This window comes from Marmota marmota, unplaced genomic scaffold (assembly GCF_001458135.2).
Source record: "Marmota marmota marmota unplaced genomic scaffold, marMar, whole genome shotgun sequence".
NCBI lineage: Eukaryota > Metazoa > Chordata > Mammalia > Rodentia > Sciuridae > Marmota > Marmota marmota.
The window spans coordinates 30,357,142-30,378,967 of record NW_025999977.1 but is presented as its reverse complement, the minus strand read 5'-3'; the positions used below and the strand labels follow the sequence as shown (position 1 = coordinate 30,378,967).

Genomic DNA, 21,826 nt, shown 5'->3' with positions numbered 1-21,826 from the left:
TTGTTTTTTTTTTTTTTTTTTTTTTTTAATAGTGATTAGCAATAAATCCTATCTAGAATCAATCTCATTGACATAGTAGGGGCGATAATTTAGAAAAAGCAGGTTTCTCCATGCTACTGACTCATCATGGTTAATTGTTTATCCAACCACTGCATAGTTTTACATTTAAGAGACCAAAAGACATGGAAGAAGCCTATGCTGCTCACCCTGCAAGGGTCAGAACATTGTTGGGATAACAGATTGTATTAGTTGTTCCTACACTATTTCCATCTGGGACACTCTGTACTTGAGCACTCAAATATTGACTGACACAGATTTATGATCAAGATCTAACTTCTGGGGCTAGGAATGTAGCTCTGTGGCAGAATGTCTGCTAGTATGCAAGGCCCTGGGTTTCATGCCCAGCATTGAAAACAAAACAAAAACAAAAACAAACTTCTGAAAAAAAACAGCTAACCTTGTATTTATTCATTGGCTAAGTATTTAAGCAGTTTCCTTCTGAGTGTGGGGATAATAAGCCCAGGGAATTAAGCTTAATTCCCATATGATTTAGGAGGAAACAGCCGGCCTCTGCCTGCAGTGTTCAAGCATAATGGCAATTTGAGCATATTTGCTGCTTCCAAGAATCATGTGGCAATCAGTTATTTATGTTGCTGGGTAACACCCGCAAGACACGCTCAGAGTGTGAATCAAGCTCAGGCCTAGCAATTCATAATACAATACAGGATTGGTCCCCACAGAGCCAGCCTGGGTTGCATTTGAAAATCACACCCTTGGTTCTAATTCCTTACAATTGCTTTGTTTTAATTTTACAAAGTACTTTCACAAGATCTTATTTTAGCTGGGTGCCAAAGTAGGTACCTGTAATCCCAGAGACCCAGAGACAGAGGCAGGAGGATGGCAAGTTTGAGGCCAGCTTGGGCAATTTGGCAAACCTTGTTCTCAAAATAAAAAATAAAAAGGGCTGGGGATGTAGCTCAGTGGTAGGGCACCCCTAGGTTGAATCCCCAGTACTAGGAGGAAAAAAAGATCTTGTTTTATGATAATCTCTAAGGAACACATTCAAACCATTGTCTAGAAAGGAGCTGACATTTACCATATGTCTACAGATCCATATGCTGTGCTTAGATTTATTCTTTAAATTAGACTGCTCAGATATAGGAGAGGGTAAAGATCAAAGTTCATTACTTGCCAGGGAATCTAAATTATAATAAACAGATAAGATACTCAAGGAGAAAGAAATTTTGTCAGTCTATGACACTTCTCAGGATGATCAACTGTGTCATTTCCCAAGAATTTCCCAGTTAGATAGTACCGAACAGCGGAGCAAACTAATTTCATAGCAAGTATTTTTATTAATATTGTTCTGCTAGATTCCAGTAAAAAAAATATTTAAAGAAACTATTTACTAAGCCCTCCATAGAATTATATTAAATGCTAACCATCTTGTGGCTTAGAAATTCAGTTTCTCCTTGAAATACAATGAATACATTCTAACCTTTAATTGCAAAGAATCTTATTTTTGTAATTTAATTAATTAATTTTGAGGTACTGGGGATTGAATCCAAAGTTATAATTAGCCACTGAGCTACACCTCTGCAGGCTTTTATTTTAATTTAATTTTATTTTTTGGTACTGGGCATTGAACCCAGGAGTGCTTGACCACTGAGCTACATACATCCCCTGTTTTGAGACAGAGTCTTGCTAAATTACTGAGAGCCTCACTAAGTTGCTGAGGCTAGTTTTGAACTTGTTATCCTCCTGCCTCAGCCTGCCTAGTTGCTGGGGCTACAGGCTGGCTCCAACCCTTCAAAAAAAAAAAAAATTAGTTTTTTATTTTTGGTACTAGGGGCATTTAACCACTGAGCCACATATCCAGCCATTTTTCGTATTTTATTTAAAGACAGGGTCTCATTGAGTTGCTTAGGGCCTTGCTAAATTGCTGAGGCTGACTTTGAACTCATGATCCTCCTGGCTCAGCCTCCTGAGCCGCTGGGATCACAGCACCTGGCTTTTTTTTTTTTACCCCTCTTTTGCATTTTTTTTTTTTTTAAACATTTTTAGTTGTAGACAGACTCAGTGCCTTTATTTTATTTATTTTTATGTGGTGCTGAGGATCAAACCCAGTGCCTCACATGTGCTAGGCAAGTGCTTTACCACTGAGCTATAGTCCTAGCCCTTTAGTTTGTTTATGAGACAATTCTTGCCCAGTTGCTAAGGCTGGCCTTGAATTTTGATCCTCCCACCTCAGCCTCTTGAGTTGCTGGGATGATAGATGTATATCACTGCACCCAGCTATAATTTTATTTATTTAAATTTTTTTTTATTTCATAATTTTATTGAGGAGCTTAGAAGTTGAATTTTTGAGGTGGAGTTTTCTTATTTAGTGCCTAAGTCCAGGCCTCCCAACCCTTTTCACATTCTGGCACATCTATAAAATGATAGTGTATATGCATTTATATGGCTGGAAGTGACCAGTCCAGTAACTGGATTCCCTGAGGGCAGCAATTCCTAGTACTCTGGATAGAAAGTTTTATTTTAACTACCTTCCAGCTGTATACTCTGCTGCAAACTTGTGATAAAAGCTGCATTGAGATAAGGTCTTGCTAAGTTGCTGAGGCTGGCCTCGAACCTGCAATCCTTCCGCCTCAGGCTCCCAAGTTGCTGGGATTACAGATATGCACCACACTTTGCTGCCAGCAGTTAATAAATGGGATGACATCAAATTTAAAAGCTTTGGCACAACAAAGGCAACAATTAGGAATGTGAAGAGAGAACCTACAGAATTGGAGAGTATCTTTACTAGCTACTCTTCTAAAAGAGGATCAATATCTAGAATTTATAAAGAACTCAAAAAATACCAAGACTGCCAAATAACCCAATTAATAAATGGGCAAATGAGTTAAACAGACACTTCTCAAAAGAAGGAATACAAATGGCCGACAAACATGAAAAATGTTTAACATTCATTAGCAAATAGGGAAATTCAAATCAAAACTACACTGAGGTTTTATCTCATACCACTTAGAATGGTAGTCATCAAGAATATAATAATAAATGCTGAAGAGGATGTGGAGAAAAAGGAACACTTACATTGTAGATAGGATTGTAAATTAGTACAACCACTATGGAAATCAGTTATGGTTTTTTTTTGGTTCCTCAAAAGACTAGGTATAGAATCACCATATGACCCATCTATAACACAACTTGGTATTTATCCTAAAGAATTAAAGTTAGCATATTATAATGATTATACAAAGCGCATAATTATAATTATAGCAGTACAATTCATAATAGCCAAACTACAGAAGCAGTCTAGGTGTTCATCAGTGGATGAATAGATAAAGAAAATGTGTTATAAATACACAATGGAGTCTTTTTTTTTTTTTTTTTTTGGTGGTGCCTTGTGCTTTCGAGGCAAGCAACTGAGCTATATCCCCAGCACCACAATGGAGTAATAAAGAAAATGAAATGATGTCATTTGTAGTAAAATGGATGGAACTTGAGATTGTTTAGCAAAATAAGTCAAACTCAGAAAGTTAAAGGTTGTATGTTTTTTCTCATGTGGAAGCTAGAGAATAAAAAGGAAAATAAAGGTGGGAGGGTGGGGGTCTCATGAAAATCAAAGGGAGATCAGTAGAGGAAAGGGATCAGGGAGTAGGAGGTTGGAAGTGCTAGGAAGTGATACTGGCTAAATTACATTTTTATATTGTGTGTATGTACAGATATGTAAGAACAAATCCCATAGTTATCCACACTTATAATGTAACAATAAAAAATGTGGAAAGAGAAAAACAACCAAATTTCTTTGGAGAGTTAATGCATGCTGCTTCTTCATGACTTCTAAAGGTCCCAGCTTAATGCTTTCTGTAATATGAACCTTGTTTCAATAGCAAGTCAGAACTTGGACACTGTGGGTGCTGTGCACATGTATGCTTTTTATGCAAAGGATGACATGAATTGATGCCTTTAAAAAGTATTGCTTAGTCTAAGGTTTTCAAATGCACTTAAGTTTAAACATACTTGATAATGATCATTTTGAGAAGCCTAGGAAATTTCCTGAAAACTTAAGTAATACCTTGAAAAGTAAATACCTTCTATTGAGGTGATTTTGTTCATTAGTTTGAATTCTCTCTGTAGCAGGAAATCTGCAGTGACTCTGTCCTGAGGTCTAAACAATATTTTTCCACTCAGCTCTTTGGGATCTTTCCTGGCCACATGGATAAATGTCCAGGGAAAATGTAAATGTACTTATGTTTTTCAAAATGCCAGTGCCCCATTAACCTAACTGGTGGTTGAAAATAAGTAATCTCACAGAAGGCAATTTTACAGCTATAAACGTGACACTAGCGTGGCAACCTTTCCATGAGCTACTTGTCAACTCTGCTCTGAAAAACTTTAAAAATTCTCATTTGGGGAATGTGAAATATAGCCATTGGGTCTGAGTGAGTTTACAAGACAGCAGAAATTCCTAAATGGAGAAGTTAAGAGTGAAGACACTAGGGACTGTCCTGCTTTAAATAGGAGCATCATAGATAACATCAGCTTGCATTTTAGTCCCCACACAAAACTCATTAAATTCTTTTTTCTTTTTTTTTTTTTTCCTTTTTGAGGTACTGGTAGGCAAGTGCTATACCACTCAGCTACACCCCCAACCACCATCACCCACACCTTTTAAAACAATTTTTATTTTTTGAGACAAGGTCTAACTAGGTTGCCTTAAGCCTCCTGAGTTAAATTTGTTTTTTTAAGGTGACCTTTAATGATTAAAAATAAAACCCTCTTGCAAATCAAGTAAGTGAGTAAATCAGTAGCCAACAGCCTAAAATGAAGTTTTTATTTTTCTTGCTCACATGATTTTTATTTGTTTGTTTTTCCTTCTCTGTTCTAACTTCCTCAATTGAGCCTTTATTATGACAAGGAAAAAAAAACCGACTATTTCTCCTCATGCCCAATAAAAAATAGGAGAAAAGAATATAAGACATACATGATTAAAAAGCAGAAGAAAAATAATACACAGATTAAAAGAGAATTGTATTAAACATTCACTTTTGTGTTATCAGGTGAATTTCACTCACTCCCAAATAGTCACAGAGAAAAACACTGGCAAGCTGGGTTTAGACTCTCTCACCATTGACACTCCAAATTGTGCTGGGAGTGTCCCCACTTTGTTGGAAGTACAAAGTGTGGAAATGTCCCTTCGGCAAGTGACCATGGCTGGCTTGGCACTGCAGGCCCTTGCCCCTGCGCAGGGCCAGCCCCAGCTCAGGTCTTCAGTCCGAGGTAGAAGTGCTGCTGTGACTTTCCAGGTGAGCAAGAGGCAGGTGAGGAGCAAACACTCTTAGACTAGTCTTTATTGTGTGGTGACAAGTTTCACAATTGTGCTGATGATCCGGGAGCCTCTAGGACAGGTACACAAATCTATGCTTGGGTTTTTAATTTTATCCTGGAGGAGCTGGTCAAGTTCACAACGAAGTTCCTTTACTAATTCAGCCACCTATATACAATGAAAGCCGCAGTATAAGCAGTGCTTGGAGCAATAGGAGAGGACAGGCTATCAGAAGGAAATAGTTAAATTATGGTCACCATTACTTAGGCTTCTGATATTAATTTTTAACTCCATGAGGATGAAAACAATCTAAACACATTTTCATTTTGTAATGTACAAAATGGGGTCCATTATAAAAAATATCATGTCTCATTTTAAGGAAAGGTTAATTCTGGAAATATGGTGCTTATAAAGTATTCTCCACTGTTAAAGCATGGTTGACTTTTACCCTTTGTCTCATGAGAAGCAGAAAAATGGAGAATTAAAATGAAAAATTAAAAATAGCAGATATTAAGCAAGTTTTGGGATACATTATGCTTTTATGACATTGTACTCATGCTGATGTTGTAGGGGCACTTAGATGTCTTCTCAACATCTGTTTTGCCCCTTCCCACTGCATCAACTCTGCCATTTGGATCCTGGGGTTCATGCTGTGAAACTTGCCAGAGTGAGTAGCTCAGGTACTTCAGGCCTTCAAAGCTAGTACATCCCTTTGGTTACAGCAATTGGTTTAGGAAGGAAGCTATGATGGAAACAAGAAGATTCTGTTTCCTTTTCTAGATGGTATGCTGTACAGAGTGAAGCAAGAAGCTATTGCAGCCAGGATGTTATAATAAGGCCTGTACTACAAGGATAGCTAGGTTTTTTTCATGATTGAACTGCTGAATCAAACCAACCTTGCTTGGCCCCCTTGGCCCCCTTGACCTGTTCCATAGGTGACTACATGAAATGTGGTCACATGAAATGTGGCTGGTCCAAATTGAGATACACTGAGAGTATAAAATACAAACCAGATTTCAAAGACATTGTATGGAAAGAAGATGTACAATATTTCAATAGATCTTTAAATTAATTACATGTTGAAATGAAAACATTTTGGATGTATTAGGTTAAATAAAATATATTAATGTAAAATGTTTTCATTTCACCCATTTCCTTCCTTTTGTGTGTGTGTGTGTGTAGTTGGGTATTGAACCCACAGTCTTCTGCAACCCTGCTTCACTCCTGCCTGCCTCATGTCCCACGGCAGACTCATCGTTTACTTTTAATTAGCTTTGCTGTTCTTGGTTCCTAAATGAACTTCTGTACTCCAAATATCAAAAACCCTTATAGCCTGAGCCTCAAGAACAACAGACCAATTATCTCTTTACCTGATGAGAAGCAGCTACAAAACGGATCCAGCCATCATCCAAGGAGACCACGAACTCTCCTCTTTGAAGCTGCACATTCACTTGGCCTCCTCCAAACAAGACCAGTGGGTACACAGATACCATGCTGCAGTCACGGATGAATATCCGACTTGTTTTGATTTTCTCATGGTACAACAGATAGGGGCTGTCAAAGTGTCTGACCTATAACATAAAATCTCAAATGACAACAGTGATGTCACTGGCAATATAAGGAGCGTCCCTCCAGTCCCATGGATTTAAATACTGCTTGTTCATTAATTATACCCCAATTTATATCTAGCCTGCACCTTTTCTCTGAGCTCCAGGATTATATGTGCAATTACCTACTTGCCAACTTCATTTGGACCTCAAACTTTTTGTGTTCAGGGTTGCGGGGAACTCACTAGTAGAACCTTGCCCAGCATATGTGAAACTCTGAGTTAGAGCCCCAGCACAAGAAACAAAACCAGAAAACTGAAACCCAAACTTTCTGTGTTCAAAAGGAATTTTTTTTTTTTTTTTTTTTGTGGTGGTACTGGGGATTGAACTCAGGGGCACTTGACCACTGAGCCATATCCTCAGCCCTATTTTGTATTTTATTTAGAGACAGGGTCTCACTGAGTTGCTTAGTGCTCTGAACTCACAATCCTCCTGCCTCAGTCTCCTGAGCCACTGGGATTATAGGCGTGAAGCCCTGTGCCAGAATTCAAAGGTGATTTTTTTAAATTAATTTTTTTAGGGTATTGGGGATTGAACCCAGGGGTGCTCTACACTGAGCTACATCCACAGCCACCTTTATACTTTTTGAGACAGGGTCTTGCTAAATTGCTGAGGCTGGCCTCAGACATGCAATCTTCCTCATTCAGCATCCAAAGTAGCTAGGATTACAGGGGTATATCATCTTGTCTGGTGCTCATAACTTTTTTTTATTATTATTTTTTGTTGTAGAGGGATACAATACCTTTTTTATTTTTATTTATTTATTTTTATGTGGTATTGAGGATCAAACCCAGTGCCTCATGCATGCTAGGCAAGCGCTCCACCACTGAGCCACAACCCCAGCCCACTCATGACTTCTTAAATCACCAATTCAGAGAAACAATTTTATATTTGAAAGCAGACTTGAGGGGTTTTGTTTTGTTTCGTTTGTAGCCAGTAAAATTTTCTTGAAACAGAAAAAGGTTTTCCAGAAATAGTCCCATTGCTAGTCTGTTTATAATTATTCAACCTTCTTTAAGTCAGTGGTATGGCTGGGGACACTATCAGTGATTAAACAAGGTGTGCCTGATTTAAGGGACTGTTTCTCACTTAGGACCTGCCATAAATAAATATAAGTATGCACCACCATTCTGACCTGATAGTTCACAGAGGAAGGGTGAATGTGTACATATCCATCATTCTTTGTCACAAACTTCAACTCAGCTGATTTTGGTTGCATTCTGACAGCACCACTACTGGTCTTCTGAAATTTTCCTTCCGGGGTCTTCACCTGAACAACAAATATTTGTCAAAAGAGATTGTAATATACATACTTTTATTGTAGGGCATGTCCCTCCGCATAAACCAGTCTTGTTTGAATAGCTTTGCCATTCTTTCATTTCTTTGTTTCCTTTTGAAAACAGTTTAGCTTGCTTGTTTGTTTGTTTGCTTATTGATTGATTGATTGATTGATAGCTACCACTTCGTGGTATGTACAGTAGCTTTGAGGATTTCTATCACAGAACAGCCACATGGGGATAAACTATGTTGATATTTTAGGGTCTGCAGCTTTTTATTTTAGGTGCTGGGGATGGGACCCAGGGCCTCAATGCTAGATAAGTGTTTTACCACCAAGCTACATCTTCAGTCCCAAAAGAAGATTCTTTTTCGTTTCTTTGAGGCAGTGTCATTGTGTTGCCCAGGCTGGCCTTGAACTCATGGGCTCATGATATATTCCTGCCCCAGCCTCCTTAGTAGCTGAGGCTACAGGACCATGACACTGTGCCTGGCACCTTGGGTCTGTATTGGCTACCAGGCGCAGAGATCCAGCTGGTGACACTGGAGCAGAAAACGGAGTATTGTCTCAATCCCAATATAACATTTCTAAATAAATTTCTTTCAGAACAAAAGAATTCTATAGATTATTTCATTTAAAATATTGAAAGGGCTGGGGATGTGGCTCAAGCGGTAGCATGCTCGCCTGGCATGCGTGCGGCCCGGGTTCAATCCTCAGCACCACATACAAACAAAGATGTTGTGTCCACCGAAAAACTAAAAAATAAATAAATAAATATTAAAATTCTCTCTCTCTTAAAAAAAAAAATAATAATAAATATTGAAAATCTGGGGGCTGGGGTTGTGACTCAGCGGTAGAGCACTTGCCTAGCATGTGCAAGGCCCTGGATTTGGTCTTCAGCACCACATAAAAATAAAATAAAAATATTAAAAAATACATAAAATAAAATATTGAAAATCTGATTTTATATACACACATAAAATTAATTTTTTTACAAAATAATGTTTACTGTAAAAATACATAAGAAAAATATCTAACTACATGATTAAGAAATAACTAGCATTACTGATAAATATTTTATTTTTCTCTGCTAGATTTATGTTTATATATAGAAAACCATAGGCACAAAATAATATCAATAAAAAGATACACATGTATTGAAACTAAAATAGGATCTTTTCCTACTTAATAGATGGAAACCATTTTTCCACGTTGTTAAATATTTTCCTAAGATGTAATCCTCAAGGATTATACCACATAAAAATAAAGGCATTGTGTTGTGTCTATCTACACCTAAAAAATAAAATATTTAAAAAAAAGAAATTATAGTATCACTAATACATTTCCTTTAATTGGAAATTTAGATTGTATGCTGAATGAACATTCTTTAGTTTTATTTTTGTGCATATCTGCAACTATTTTCTAATAGTAAGCTCCAGAAATGAAACTTCTATCTAAGAAGGGTATATAAAATTTTATTCCCACTCAGAGAGAAAGAGGTTGTTGAGGGACTTATGACAGCACAGTGTTTAAGTTTGTTTTTTTTTTATAAATTTTGCCAATTTGAAAAGTGCAAAAAAGGTATCTCTTTGTTTTTTTTTTTTTTACTTATTTATTTTTGTGGTACAAGGATTGAATCTGGGATCTTGACCATTGAACTATATATATCCCCAGTCCTTTCTAATTTTTATTTTGAGATAGGGTCTCAATAAGTTGCCCGGGCTGGCCTTGAACTTGCCATTCTCCTGTCTCACTCTCAAGTAGGTGGAGTTATAGGTAAACACAATCACACCTGGCTTCTTTGTTGTTTTAATCTGCATTTTAATTTTTTTGCAGTACTGGGGCTAGAACCCAGGACCTTATGCATGAGTTACATCCCCACTTGCCCAGGCTAGCCACGAATTTGTGATCCTCCTGTTTCAGCTTCCTGAGTAACTGGGATTACAGATGTGTACCACCATGTGCCACTTTTAACTTGGATTTCTCCATGCTAACGTTGAATGTTGTTTTTATTGGGGGGGAGGGGTACCAGAGATTGAACTCAGGGGCACTTGACCACTAAGCCATATCCCAAGCCCTATTTTGTATTTTATTTAGAGACACTGAGTTGCTTAGTGCCTTGACGTTGCTGAGGCTGGTTCTGAACTCATGATCCTCTTGTCTCAGCCTCTCAAATCACCAGGATTACAGGCATGCGCCACAGCGATAGGCTGAATATTATTTTTGTGTATGCATTGTATGTTCTTTCCTGTCCTTTGCCTACTTTCCGATTAGATTATATTAGGTCTTTTTTCCAGTCTTATTGATGATCATCACCTAAAATTTCTTATAGCATATTCAGGTTTTTTTTCTTTTTTCTTGGCACCAGGGATTGAATCCAGGGGCACTTAACCACAGAGCTACATTCCCCAGCCCTTTTTATTTTTTATTTTGAGACAGGGTCTTGCTAAGTTGCTGAGGCTGGCTTTGAACTTGTGATCTTCCTGCCTCAACCTCCTTAGCTGCTGGGATTATAGGTGTGCGCTACCATGCCTGGCCAGGGATTTTGCTTCTATACTTTTAAGTCTCCATATGAGTTTTTCTCACTTTCTTTTAAAAAACTATTTACATTTTGAAATAACTTTAGATTCATCGAAAGTTGCCTAAGTACAGAGTATTTGGCTGGGGTTGTGGCTTAGTAATAGAGCGCTCACCTAGCATGTGCGAGGCCCTGGTTTGATCTTCAGCACCACATATATATAAATAAACAAACAAACAAACAAATAAATAAATAAAAGTGCAGAGTATTCTTTGTGCTAACCCAGTTTACTCCAAGGGTAGCACCTTACATAGCCATAGTATAATATCAAAAGCAGCAGACATATATCCAAATGATTTTCTTTTTTTGGCTGGGGGCGGGCTGAGAGGAGTGGGGGGCAGTGCTGGGACCTAAGCTAGGACCTTGTGCATATCCAAATGATTTTTAAGAAAAATTTTTTATTGGTTGTTGATGGATCTTTATTTTATTTGTTTATTTATATGCGGTGCTAAGAATCAAACCCAGTGCCTCACACATGCTAGGCAAGTATTCTACCACTGAACTACAATCCCAGCCCCCAAATGATTTTTTACAGCACATTTCAACAGTTCAAAAAGCATGCAAATGCTAAGCAGAAAATAAGCCATAAATTAATCAGCAGATTTCAATTGAACATTAACAAAAAGCTAGGGTCTTAATTCAGTACCCTGCCACATTCACTTCATTCTTTCTAACTTTAAAATTGTCCCTTGTTAGAGCTAGAAAATCAAAACTCAGGTAAAAGTCCAAAAGCACACCCAGGGAGGGTTTCCAGAAGGCTGGCCATGAGTGGTCTCTGGCAAAGCACAGATTTGTGTGATTTGTTCTCTAATTTTAGTCCAGAGTAGAAAGCATAAAGAAAACTACAGTAGAATCAAGTTTCTACCTAACAGAGAAGGTTAATTACATATAGGTTGGCTAGAGAAGTGACATTTATGTTATTTATGTTCACTCTAATTTCTGGAATATAATAATATGTCAGAAGAATTAAAAAGGTACTTTATTATCTGGGCACAGTGGTATACCCTGTAATCTCAGCTACTTGGGAAGCAAGACAAGAGGATTCCAAGTTTGAGGCCAGCCTGAAAAACTTAGGGAGATCATGATTCAGAAAAAAAAAAAAGGACTGACTGACTGGGGATATAGTTCAGTGGTAAAGTGTCTGCCTAGCATGCAGGAGACCCTAGGTTCTATTCCAAGCACCACACAAAAAAGGCTCCTCATTTTACATAATAAATGTATCCCTGAATGATATATCTATACAGTCGGGGAGAATTAAAGAATTGGAAATGTATATCAAATATATATGAGCTGTGTGTTTGTATCTCTTTAAGATGATTGATGAGCATATTTTAAGTTTATCCCCTAGTTACAAATCAAATAAGAAATGGAAGGATCCAGGAAAAATGTTTTACCTGCACTACATTTGGATAAAGAGCAGCACATAGCATTGCTGATATCAGCTTGGGGTTCTCGGCATTTGAGTTTGCCTAGAAGAAAAATACAATATTAATCATACAAGAAATTTTACCAAGTAATATGGCTACTTCTACCTGGAATTTATGATTATATTTCATGTGATCTCTATCTTAAGCAAACAAACAAAAAAACATCTAATTTCTATTTCTTTGCTAAAAAAATTTGTCTAAGAAAAAAGTAAACCTTCTGACTCATAGTCACACAGCAGCCACTTCAAGGAGCCCATAATGACTCTCTAGATCACTGCAAAGCAGTTATAAAACCAGTGTTCCTGATTGTGATGTGAGGTTATTGTTGTTGTTGTTGTTATTATTATTTTAAAAAGGCCAGTGTTAAGTATCAGTGGAGAGATTCCACTGTTTCAGATGGAGAGATTCCATCTGGTTCATGAGATGTTTAGAATCTCTAGAATAGAAGAACATCAAGTTCATCTTGAAGAAATACTCTTCCTATAATTATAGGACCATCCTTGGTTGGAAAAAGTCTGCCCTGATTTGAGAAATATTACTGGAAGTCTACTGTACTTTCATGAATTAAGAACTACTGTATCGGCTGGGGATATAGCTCAGTTGGTAGAATGCTTGCCTTTCATGTACAAGGTTCAATACCCAGCCCCCCCATCCCCACCCCCAAAAAGCAACAATGAACAGAAAAAGCATCCTGTTCTCACCAGTGTTAGCTGCCACACTTGGGGAAAGAAGAAAATCAAGAATGCCACTAACCTCCTGTTTATAGGACTTAAGTGAAGAAGAATGTTCACCAAGTATTCTGGAGTTCATATTTTACTCATGAGCTAATTAATTAGAAATATGAAGTAACTACACATTCTTTACCTCTTCTCCCGTGGCATCTAGGACACCATCTCCTCCTTGGGCCCTTTTCTCAATTTCCCTTGCTCTGAGTCCCTCCTTTACAAACCCTATATCCGATAATAGTTCAGTGAATTGTCGTTTGAGGCTGGCCATTTCCTGAAAGAAGTGGAAACACCTTTAAGAAAGGGCATCAGCATAGCAAAGGGGGTGTCCAGACTTACAACAATGAGACCACACAAATGTATAACTTTGGTGGGTAGCAAACTTATACAAACTAGCAGACAGAGCTGAGAGCTACATGGACATTCAAAAATATCAGAAAACCCATGGATCATTTATTTAACTCTATATTTTTAAACATGTTCACTGGAGGTGGAGGTGGTCTTATTTTTTCTGAAAATTCTTAGGACAATTAAAAAATGTAGTTTATTTTGCTTGGGGCACTGTCTACTATCTAGTTTTCTTCTGCTTGCATTTCTTTTCATGTCTTCATGTCAGTTCCTTAACTGTGCCTAGAGTGGCTAATGATTCTCTTAAGGAAATTCTTCAGAACTTTCTCTTTCTCCTACCTGTGATCTTGCTGGCTCACATTAGTTCTTAGGAATGGGACATTATTAAATGTTTTAGATTTGAACACTCCTTTTTATAACTTACTTAGCATGTATGAACCCTGGGTTCAATCCCCAGTGCTGAAAAAAATTTTTTTTATAAGTTACATATCTGACACTAGAGAAGGAGATAATCCAAAAAAGTGAAAACTAGGCAATCCAACCCTGTCTCTTAATGACAATTTAAGCATTTTCTTGTAGTGTCTCAAGTACACATGGATAACATGGCAAAATATGACTAGGAATTAAATATACTAGTCTCCATTTTACCACCATGTTTTCATTGAGATCTTATAAAAATTCTACAATCAGTCATGTGCCGTGGCCATTTCCAAATCCTTCTTCTCCCAGCTACTCAGGAGGCTGAAGGCAGGAGTATCACAGGTTTGAGACCAGCCTGAGCAACTTAGTGAAACCTCATCTCAAAATAAAAAATAAAAAGTGTTGGGAATGTAGCTCAGTGGTAGCATGCCCTGAGTTCTAAAAAAAGTTTTTAATCTAAGCTGAAGAGGGAAAAACTGACCTTACAGATTACAGCAAAATATACATATAGCCTGAAGAAAAAGAATAATTTAGTTAAGAAATGTAATTTAAAAGAAATACCATAATTTTTACCACACATATGCATACACACTACACATACCCTTTTAGATCAGTGGTTCTCAACCCTGGTGCATGTTGAGTTACACAGTGAACTGAACAACAATAATGACAATAGTAGACCAAGTTTAATTGTCCTAGATGTCCAGATTTCATGGGCCTACGTAGAAACTGAACATTTAATCAGTCTCCTCAGGTGAATCTAATATGCATTCAGGATTGAAAACCATTGGTTTTGAAGTACTCAAAATAAAGATAAAGCCCTTGTCGTCTCAAAAATCTCTCTTCATAGTACACTTAAAGGCAGAAGGGAATGAAGGCAAATACTGGGATAGCCTTGACTCTTACTTCATCTTTAATAACCAAATTCACTCATTTATGCATTTATCCAACGAATCTTTTTTTTTTTTTTGGGTGCTGGGGGATTTGAACCCAGGGCCTCATGCATGCCAGGCAAGCACTTTACCACTGAGCCACATCCCCAGCCCTCCAATCTATCTTTACTAAATACCAACTATGTGCTAAGCATTGTTTTAGGTACTGGGGATACAATCCGAACAAAAGATAAGATCTATGGTCTGATGGAACTTACCTGACAGAAATACATAAACAGATGTCAGGTAGTGGCAAGTACTAGGAACACTGGTTCTATTCCACGATACATCAGTATTTACTATAAAAGTCTTTCCCCTTCTCTAGCCCCCAAATATTTTCAGTAAAACAAATGCTTTAAAGAGACATGCACCATCATTATTTTGGCTTCTCGTACCACTTTGGGAGGATGTCTACACAGTGTCACAACAGTGGGCAGAAGTCCTGTCTGTTATTACACAGAATACAATAAACCTCTCTCTTGAATACTCATTATTGACACAGTAGGTTCTGATAGACATAAGAAAAACTAATAAAGAAAATCTATCAGTATTAGTTCTTCAATTTGGGGGAGAGAGTACGGGGTTGGAGATGGTCACACACCCCTTTCAGCATCTGATGCAAACTATGATCTCTCCCCCAGAATAATGCACATAAGTACAAGCACACAATTTCACATGCAGTTTCTGGGATTTACAGATCCGGGTAAAGAGTGCCTGGTATAATTATAAGAAAACTGACTCCTACTAAGCAGTTACTTCCACTGTGCCAATATTCTATTCTATCTTCTATATTCAGAAGAGGTGACCTCCAGGGAGAAACAGGTCAGTTGAAAGTTTAAGCACAGAAGACTGATGTCATAGTTTAGGAGTCCATTTTATGTAGCTGGGAAAGCTAAGCATATTCCAGAAATAACATTTTTGATGTCAAGACAGGACAAGGGAGATAAAGTTGCAATGCCCTCTGGCGAGCAACTATAGTGTTTGGAAGATGAATGAAAACAAACTGTCACAGAAACAACTCACCTGCAGAACTCTTCCTGACAAGAAGTTTTGTCTGCAGTAATTATAACTTGCACGCCCACCTTCTTTTGTACTCAGTTGCCACCCCTAAATTGTGGAGAAAAATCAAACTGAACTCACTTTGTTTTTAGTGCCAACTCTGGTAACCAAAGCTATTTGGTTAAGTACTTACCTTGTATGCTTGCAGAAGGGCCAGATAGTCACTGTTTGCAAATGCAAATTCCAGTTTTTTCTGGTTGGCTTCTTCTTTTTTATCCCAGGGAGACACCTAAGTGAGGAAAACGATTTGAAGGACATGTTTCATCTGAGGGTTTTTTTTTTTTTTTTGTATCTTTAATCATTTATTTGTTTTTATGTGGTGCTGAGGATGGAACCCAGGACCTTGCCCATGCGAGGTGAGCACTCTACCACAGAGCTACAACCCCAGTCCTCATCTGAGGTTTCAAACGGCACTTTCCTATAGCTGAAGCCAGCTGCCTGGGGCTAGCATTTTGTGTGGAACAAAGCATACTCTGTGGGTCAGCTGGTTAAAAGCAAGTATGGCAGTAACTGGCAAGCTAATGGTCTTTTCTTTCCTGTGAGTCTGTCCACCCACCCAAAATAAGCTCTTCTGGGTCTTTTAGTTCCAAGTAGCAAGAGTCATCAAAGAGCAATTCAATCTTTTTGTTGTTGTTGTTCCTTTTCTTTTTGGGTACAGGGGATTGAACCCAGGGCCTTGTACATGCTGAGAAAGCTCTTTTTTATATATTTTTTTTCATCTTTTATATTGTGAGTCTCTCCTGCTTCTCTACCCATAAGTAATATTTTCAATAATGTTCACAGAACTTCCTTTTTTTCTACAAATTTGTAAAATAAGCAGAGAAGTAAATTTTCACTGCTTTCCACTCTCCTATGAATTCTTTCTTTATCAGGCTCTGAAGACACCAGCGTAAGCTGCAGTAGTTCCTCATGGCAAGCTAAACCAAGGCTGTAGCTGTGACACCATTGAAAATCATTAGAAACCTCTCTAGTACTTCTCTCAAATTTTCGTACATCTGAATAACTTTACAGGTAACATAACAGCAACAATAAAATTTTTTCTTTCTCTCTCTATTTTTTGGTACTGGGTACTGAACCAAGGGGTGCTTTACCAAAGAGTTATATCCCCAGCCCTTTGAACTTGGGATCTTCCTGCCTTGGCCTCCCAAGTGTCTGGGATTGCAGGTATATGCCACCGTGACTGGCTAAAATTTTATTTTCTATTTGAAAGTAAAATTCCTTCTTTCTTAGGTAATTCAGTGGGTAAATGATTACATTAATATCATATTTAGAGAGTCCAACAAAGGATGGGTACTCAGTTTTGGCTAAGAATGACATTAGCATTTCTAATGAGTCTTTCTAAATTCCCAATGAAAGAAAACAGTGAGTGACTGTATTGAGATGATTTGAGAAATAGGCAATGGGAAGTCCTATTCACAAAGTTCATACTGACTGTGTGTCCCTAAAAAATTCATATCCAATATGTAAGATTTTAGGGGGCTCACACCCCTGATGCTCTCAGGATCCGCTTAGAGACCCATGGCATAAACTGTACAAGAATGTTGTTTACTTACAAAAGGTGATTTAAAGGCCAAGCTGGCAGCAATGGTGAGAGCAGGATCCAAACAGCGGAAGATAGACCCAAATAGCATCAGTTTGCCGATTCTCACATCCACAGGCAGAGAGGCCAAATGATATCCTAGAGGGGTCAATTTTTCATCTAGAGTTAATGCTCCCAAGTCTCGTAATCGTATTTTTGAGGCACGGAGAGAATCAGCATGTGGAGGTTCAATGAGCCGAGAGAACACAGATTGCAGATTATGAGTGCTAAACATCTCTAAAATTTTAATTCTGAAAAAAGAAAACAAAATACACTTAGATAATTATTAGTGTGTATGTACTTGGTACTCAGTTTTTTCCCAAATGAGGTATTTCATTTTAAGACATGCATTGACAGAAATACACTTACATTCGCCCCTTATCTCACCCTCCCTCATGGGTTAATCAACTTTCAAAGTTCTCTTGAATCTCTTCATTCCTCTCCATTTGCACTGCCACTACCTTAGTTTATGGCATCAGTTCTTCCCCAATTTCTTTAACATTTTCTTCTTGCAGTACTGGGGACTGAACCCAGGGCCTCATGCATACTTGGCAAGTGTTCTACCACGAACTATACTCCCAGCCCCTTACTCCCCTAATTTCTTAAGGCCTAACTATGGACACAATGTTTGTTTATCTTTTAATATTTTTTTTTTAGTTGCAAATGGATACAATACCTTTTTTTATTTATTTGTAAGTGGTGCTGAGGATTGAACCCAGTGCCTACCCGTGCAAGGCAGGTGCTCCACCACTACTGAGCTACAACCCCAGCCCTGACACAATGTTTTTTAATCTTATAGTATCCCTAGTGCTGAGCCCTGTGCTGGGCAAACAGTAGGCTCTCAAAATGCACGTGCTATGGGCTGGGGATGTGGCTCAAGCCATAGCGTGCTCTCCTGGAATGCGTGCGGCCTGGGTTCGATCCTCAGCACCACATACAAACAAAGATGTTGTGTCCACCGAAAACTAAAAAATAAATATTAAAAAATTCTCTCTCTCTCTCTTTTTAAAAAAATGCACGTGCTACAGAAAAGAAGAACTATAACAGTTTTGTATGAATAGTTTTTTCCCCCCTTTCAGTAATTTTTTATGGGTATACTTCCTCAAGGGAATGACTGGCTCAAAGAGCATGGATAGTTTTACAGTTCTCATATATTATCAAGCAAGTTTTCAGAAAAGTTGAATCAAAGGCTTCCCAGTCTCAATAACATTAAATTTGATCATTCATTCATTAAATCCTGTTTTATGATATTTGTTCATTAAGTAAATAATGGTGTTTTCAAGTTTCATTAACTTTTCTCTGATAATGAGGCTATAGATTTTTCCCTGGGATAATTTGATATTGTTGTTACCCCAGAAGAAATTCCTTGATGTAATTTTCCTAACTTACAAATGTATTCTTGGGCTCTATTTAGGGCCATGCTCTGCAATATAAGAGATCTCTATATGCAGAAAGTTGAAAGAAACGTCAAAGGACACACTGAAGAACTCTTTCTTTGCAAATGAATGAGTTCACCCATGTACATTCTTAGCAAAATATCTTCTATTAGGAAAAGAAAACCATGGAACGTAAATAGGGTGGGAAACCTTTTAGAAGCAGAAAACAAAAAATCAACATGTAACCTTAGACACAGCTGTTCCAATGGCACTCTTTGTATTTCTGGTAGCTGCTGCTTTAAAAGCTGGTGGTTGTAGTGATGGCTAGTAAATAAATGGAAGCAGACCCCAGATGCAACACGGCCGGCTCGACCCTTTCTTTGCAGGGCATTTGCTTGAGATACAAAAGTATCCTCTAGACTTTCCATCCCTTTGCTGGCATCATATCTATAAAGAAAAGGGAAATAAAAATTTGAATTATTTTACATGGATAGAAAAGATGAATTACACTTTACCTCTGTAGAAGGACACAGTGCCCTGTGTGTTCTAGAATAGTTGAGTCCCTGGTGGGCACAGCTAGTGCTGATTTAAATGGTATCAAGTACCAATACATTTTCTTTATTCAACTCTTTTTCATCTAAATACAGTAAAATCTTATGAAGACTATGAGAGGAAAACTGATTGTCTCCAAGGTAAAAATCTTGGAATTTTATGCTTGACTTTTAAGATTCAAGATCCTGGCTATAGAATCATTCACACATCCACATAAAGTTTTCATAAGGTATTTTAAAAATAGTAATCTATGTATCTTAGCATTAGCCATTAACAGCTGTCACCCTAAATCTTTAGTCTTTGTAACATCACCTCTTTTCTTTCATTTTCCCAGAATCAATGACATAGACAACATCATCAATGGTTATGGAAGTCTCAGCAATGTTGGTAGAAATTATAATCTTGGTTACACCCACTGGGGGTTTTACAAATACAGCCTGTTGCTCTTCACTGGATAAAGATGAGTGAAGAGGGTGAATAACACATCTGAAAAGAAATAAAAGCACATTAAATAATCTGGCACAAAGTACTGAAATTAAGTTACGTGGGTGAATTTCCATTAAAACCAACAATATGACTTCACATATGAGCAACTTTTCTGCACATGTCCCCAGCTCTTCTAATGGGAAAGTGCTTTCTGACCCTTACAAAATACTCAGTTCTAGGAACTAAAAACCTTGTACCAACTTGAGGAAAGTACTAGAGTGTAATTCAGTAGTCAATAGTCAAGGAGAAGAAATAATTGATATTCTACACATAACAAACTTAGAGCAAACTGACCAGCAGAGAAAAATCTTACCCCTACTTTTTAAATCAGAGAGAGGGAAAAACTGTGATGGAAGTTAAAAAATTTCATTCTTACATTTCTAGGGAGTATGTTCATTTGCTAGCTTTCCCTTAGATGTGGAGGCATGCCTGGTGTGCCTTGCTGCTAGAACAGGACCCGTTGAAAATTATTTTCTTTCAAAATGGTAGCATTCTTTGTTGTTACTAATGCTGGTCCCCCCATCTGCTCCTCCTCCGGGGAATTTGGCAACTGAATTACATGCAAGTTTGCTGAGTCATAATGCTAAGTGAAGAGAAATATCTTTCTTTGATGGATGGAATAACTGATTTCCTGGAGCAAACAGGTTTGTCCATTTCCAGCTGGCATAAACAAATATAAACTTGAAGAGTGACACCAGAGTCTAAAGAGGGCGAGAATTCTAACATGACCCTTCTGGTTGTTCACATTTGCAGATAACTGCAAAGGATGATTAAGGATCTAGAAAACCATTAGCTTACCGATTACTACGTCGATTGTTGAAAAGAGAATTAGACTGTAGCTGTTCATAAAGCATTTTGATTTCTGCTAGTCCTGGTAGAAATACAAGTATAGCACCTGGGTGTAGAAAAAGAATCAATAAGATAGCTGAAAAAGAAAAAAACTAGTATAAATTATAAATCTGTTTTAAACAAAACAAAAATGCAATAATCTGAGAATTTTTCACAATTTTCTTTGTAAAGTCCCCAACAATTTAAATAAATAATAAATTATGGTTTTTGTACATTCTCCAACTTAATAAAGACAAAACTGAGTATGATTATCCTTCTATAACAAGAAGTGAGGTGTGAAAAGCATAATGCCTCACATTACACAAGAATCACTAGCGAAGTTCTTCAGACATACTTCTTCAGTGCTCTGGCTACTGACATTCTGTTTCTATAGGAAAAGTTAGCCTTCTAACCCATAAGACTGGAAGCTTCTTCTATTATGAATAAAATCCCATAAACATTTTACTGGGAATGAGAAAAAGAAACTACATTTGGCTGGCTAATCTGGTAATATAAATTTGGATACATTTGAAAGAGGCAGCACATTAACTAGCCATATCATATTAATAGTTCATGGGCTTTAAATTTTTACATTAAAAAAACACCAATAATGGATCATAGCATAATTCTGTGCCAAGAAGTCACTCAGCAATATTTATCTTCTTTTTAAAATTTTTTTTTTAGTTGTAGATGGACATAATACCTTTATTATTTATTTATTTTTTAAAATATGGTGCTGAGGATCGAACCCAGTGCCTCGAATGTGCTAGGCAAGCGCTCTACTACTGAGATACAACCCCAGCCCACTTATTTTCTTTTTTGCTTTATTCAGAGAAGAGGTTGATAACCTCTTCACTAGCCCCTCCCTTAATCCCACAAATAACTCATGACCTATTATTTAGTCAATTATTCTTCCCACTAAATAAAGAAGGAATCTAAATGACTAAAAAAATAAAATGGTCAAAAGAGATCTTGTACGGTTGTTTTGAAATACTTCATAGTATACAAAGAATGTCGACATACATTTTCTCATTTGATCCTCATTAGTCACCCTGTGATTCAGTAACTTGGCCACATCACTGGCTAGTAAGCATGAAGCCTGGACACAATCCTAAGGTTTCTGGTCCCAGATCCATGCTCTTTCCATTGTATGCCCCATGTTCATCATGCTAAAATGCCACAAAATTTAAAGAGTAATAAAATAATCTATGTAGATGGGGGGGAAGTATGACTATATTCTTGTGCACCTTATTTTATTTATATTTATTTTGGTGCAGGGGGTGGGGTGCGGTGGGATGGGTGGG

At 37.5% G+C, this 21,826-nt stretch overlaps 1 protein-coding gene across 1 annotated transcript in view; it reads right to left on the bottom strand.

The window, feature by feature from the left end:
• Window positions 1-4,795: 4,795 nt before the first annotated feature.
• The window catches only part of Dhx57 (DExH-box helicase 57), a gene marked incomplete at its 5' end in the record, with an annotated part of 37,861 nt that continues 20,830 nt past the window's right edge, over window positions 4,796-21,826 (bottom strand). Inside the window, 11 exons of the mRNA XM_015479399.2 lie at window positions 4,796-5,497; window positions 6,700-6,900; window positions 8,072-8,206; window positions 12,185-12,259; window positions 13,082-13,216; window positions 15,666-15,749; window positions 15,835-15,930; window positions 17,255-17,531; window positions 18,903-19,103; window positions 19,521-19,694; window positions 20,493-20,589. Coding sequence (XP_015334885.2) covers window positions 5,354-5,497; window positions 6,700-6,900; window positions 8,072-8,206; window positions 12,185-12,259; window positions 13,082-13,216; window positions 15,666-15,749; window positions 15,835-15,930; window positions 17,255-17,531; window positions 18,903-19,103; window positions 19,521-19,694; window positions 20,493-20,589 — 1,619 coding nt within the window. The remainder of the gene's footprint in view (window positions 5,498-6,699; window positions 6,901-8,071; window positions 8,207-12,184; window positions 12,260-13,081; window positions 13,217-15,665; window positions 15,750-15,834; window positions 15,931-17,254; window positions 17,532-18,902; window positions 19,104-19,520; window positions 19,695-20,492; window positions 20,590-21,826) is intronic.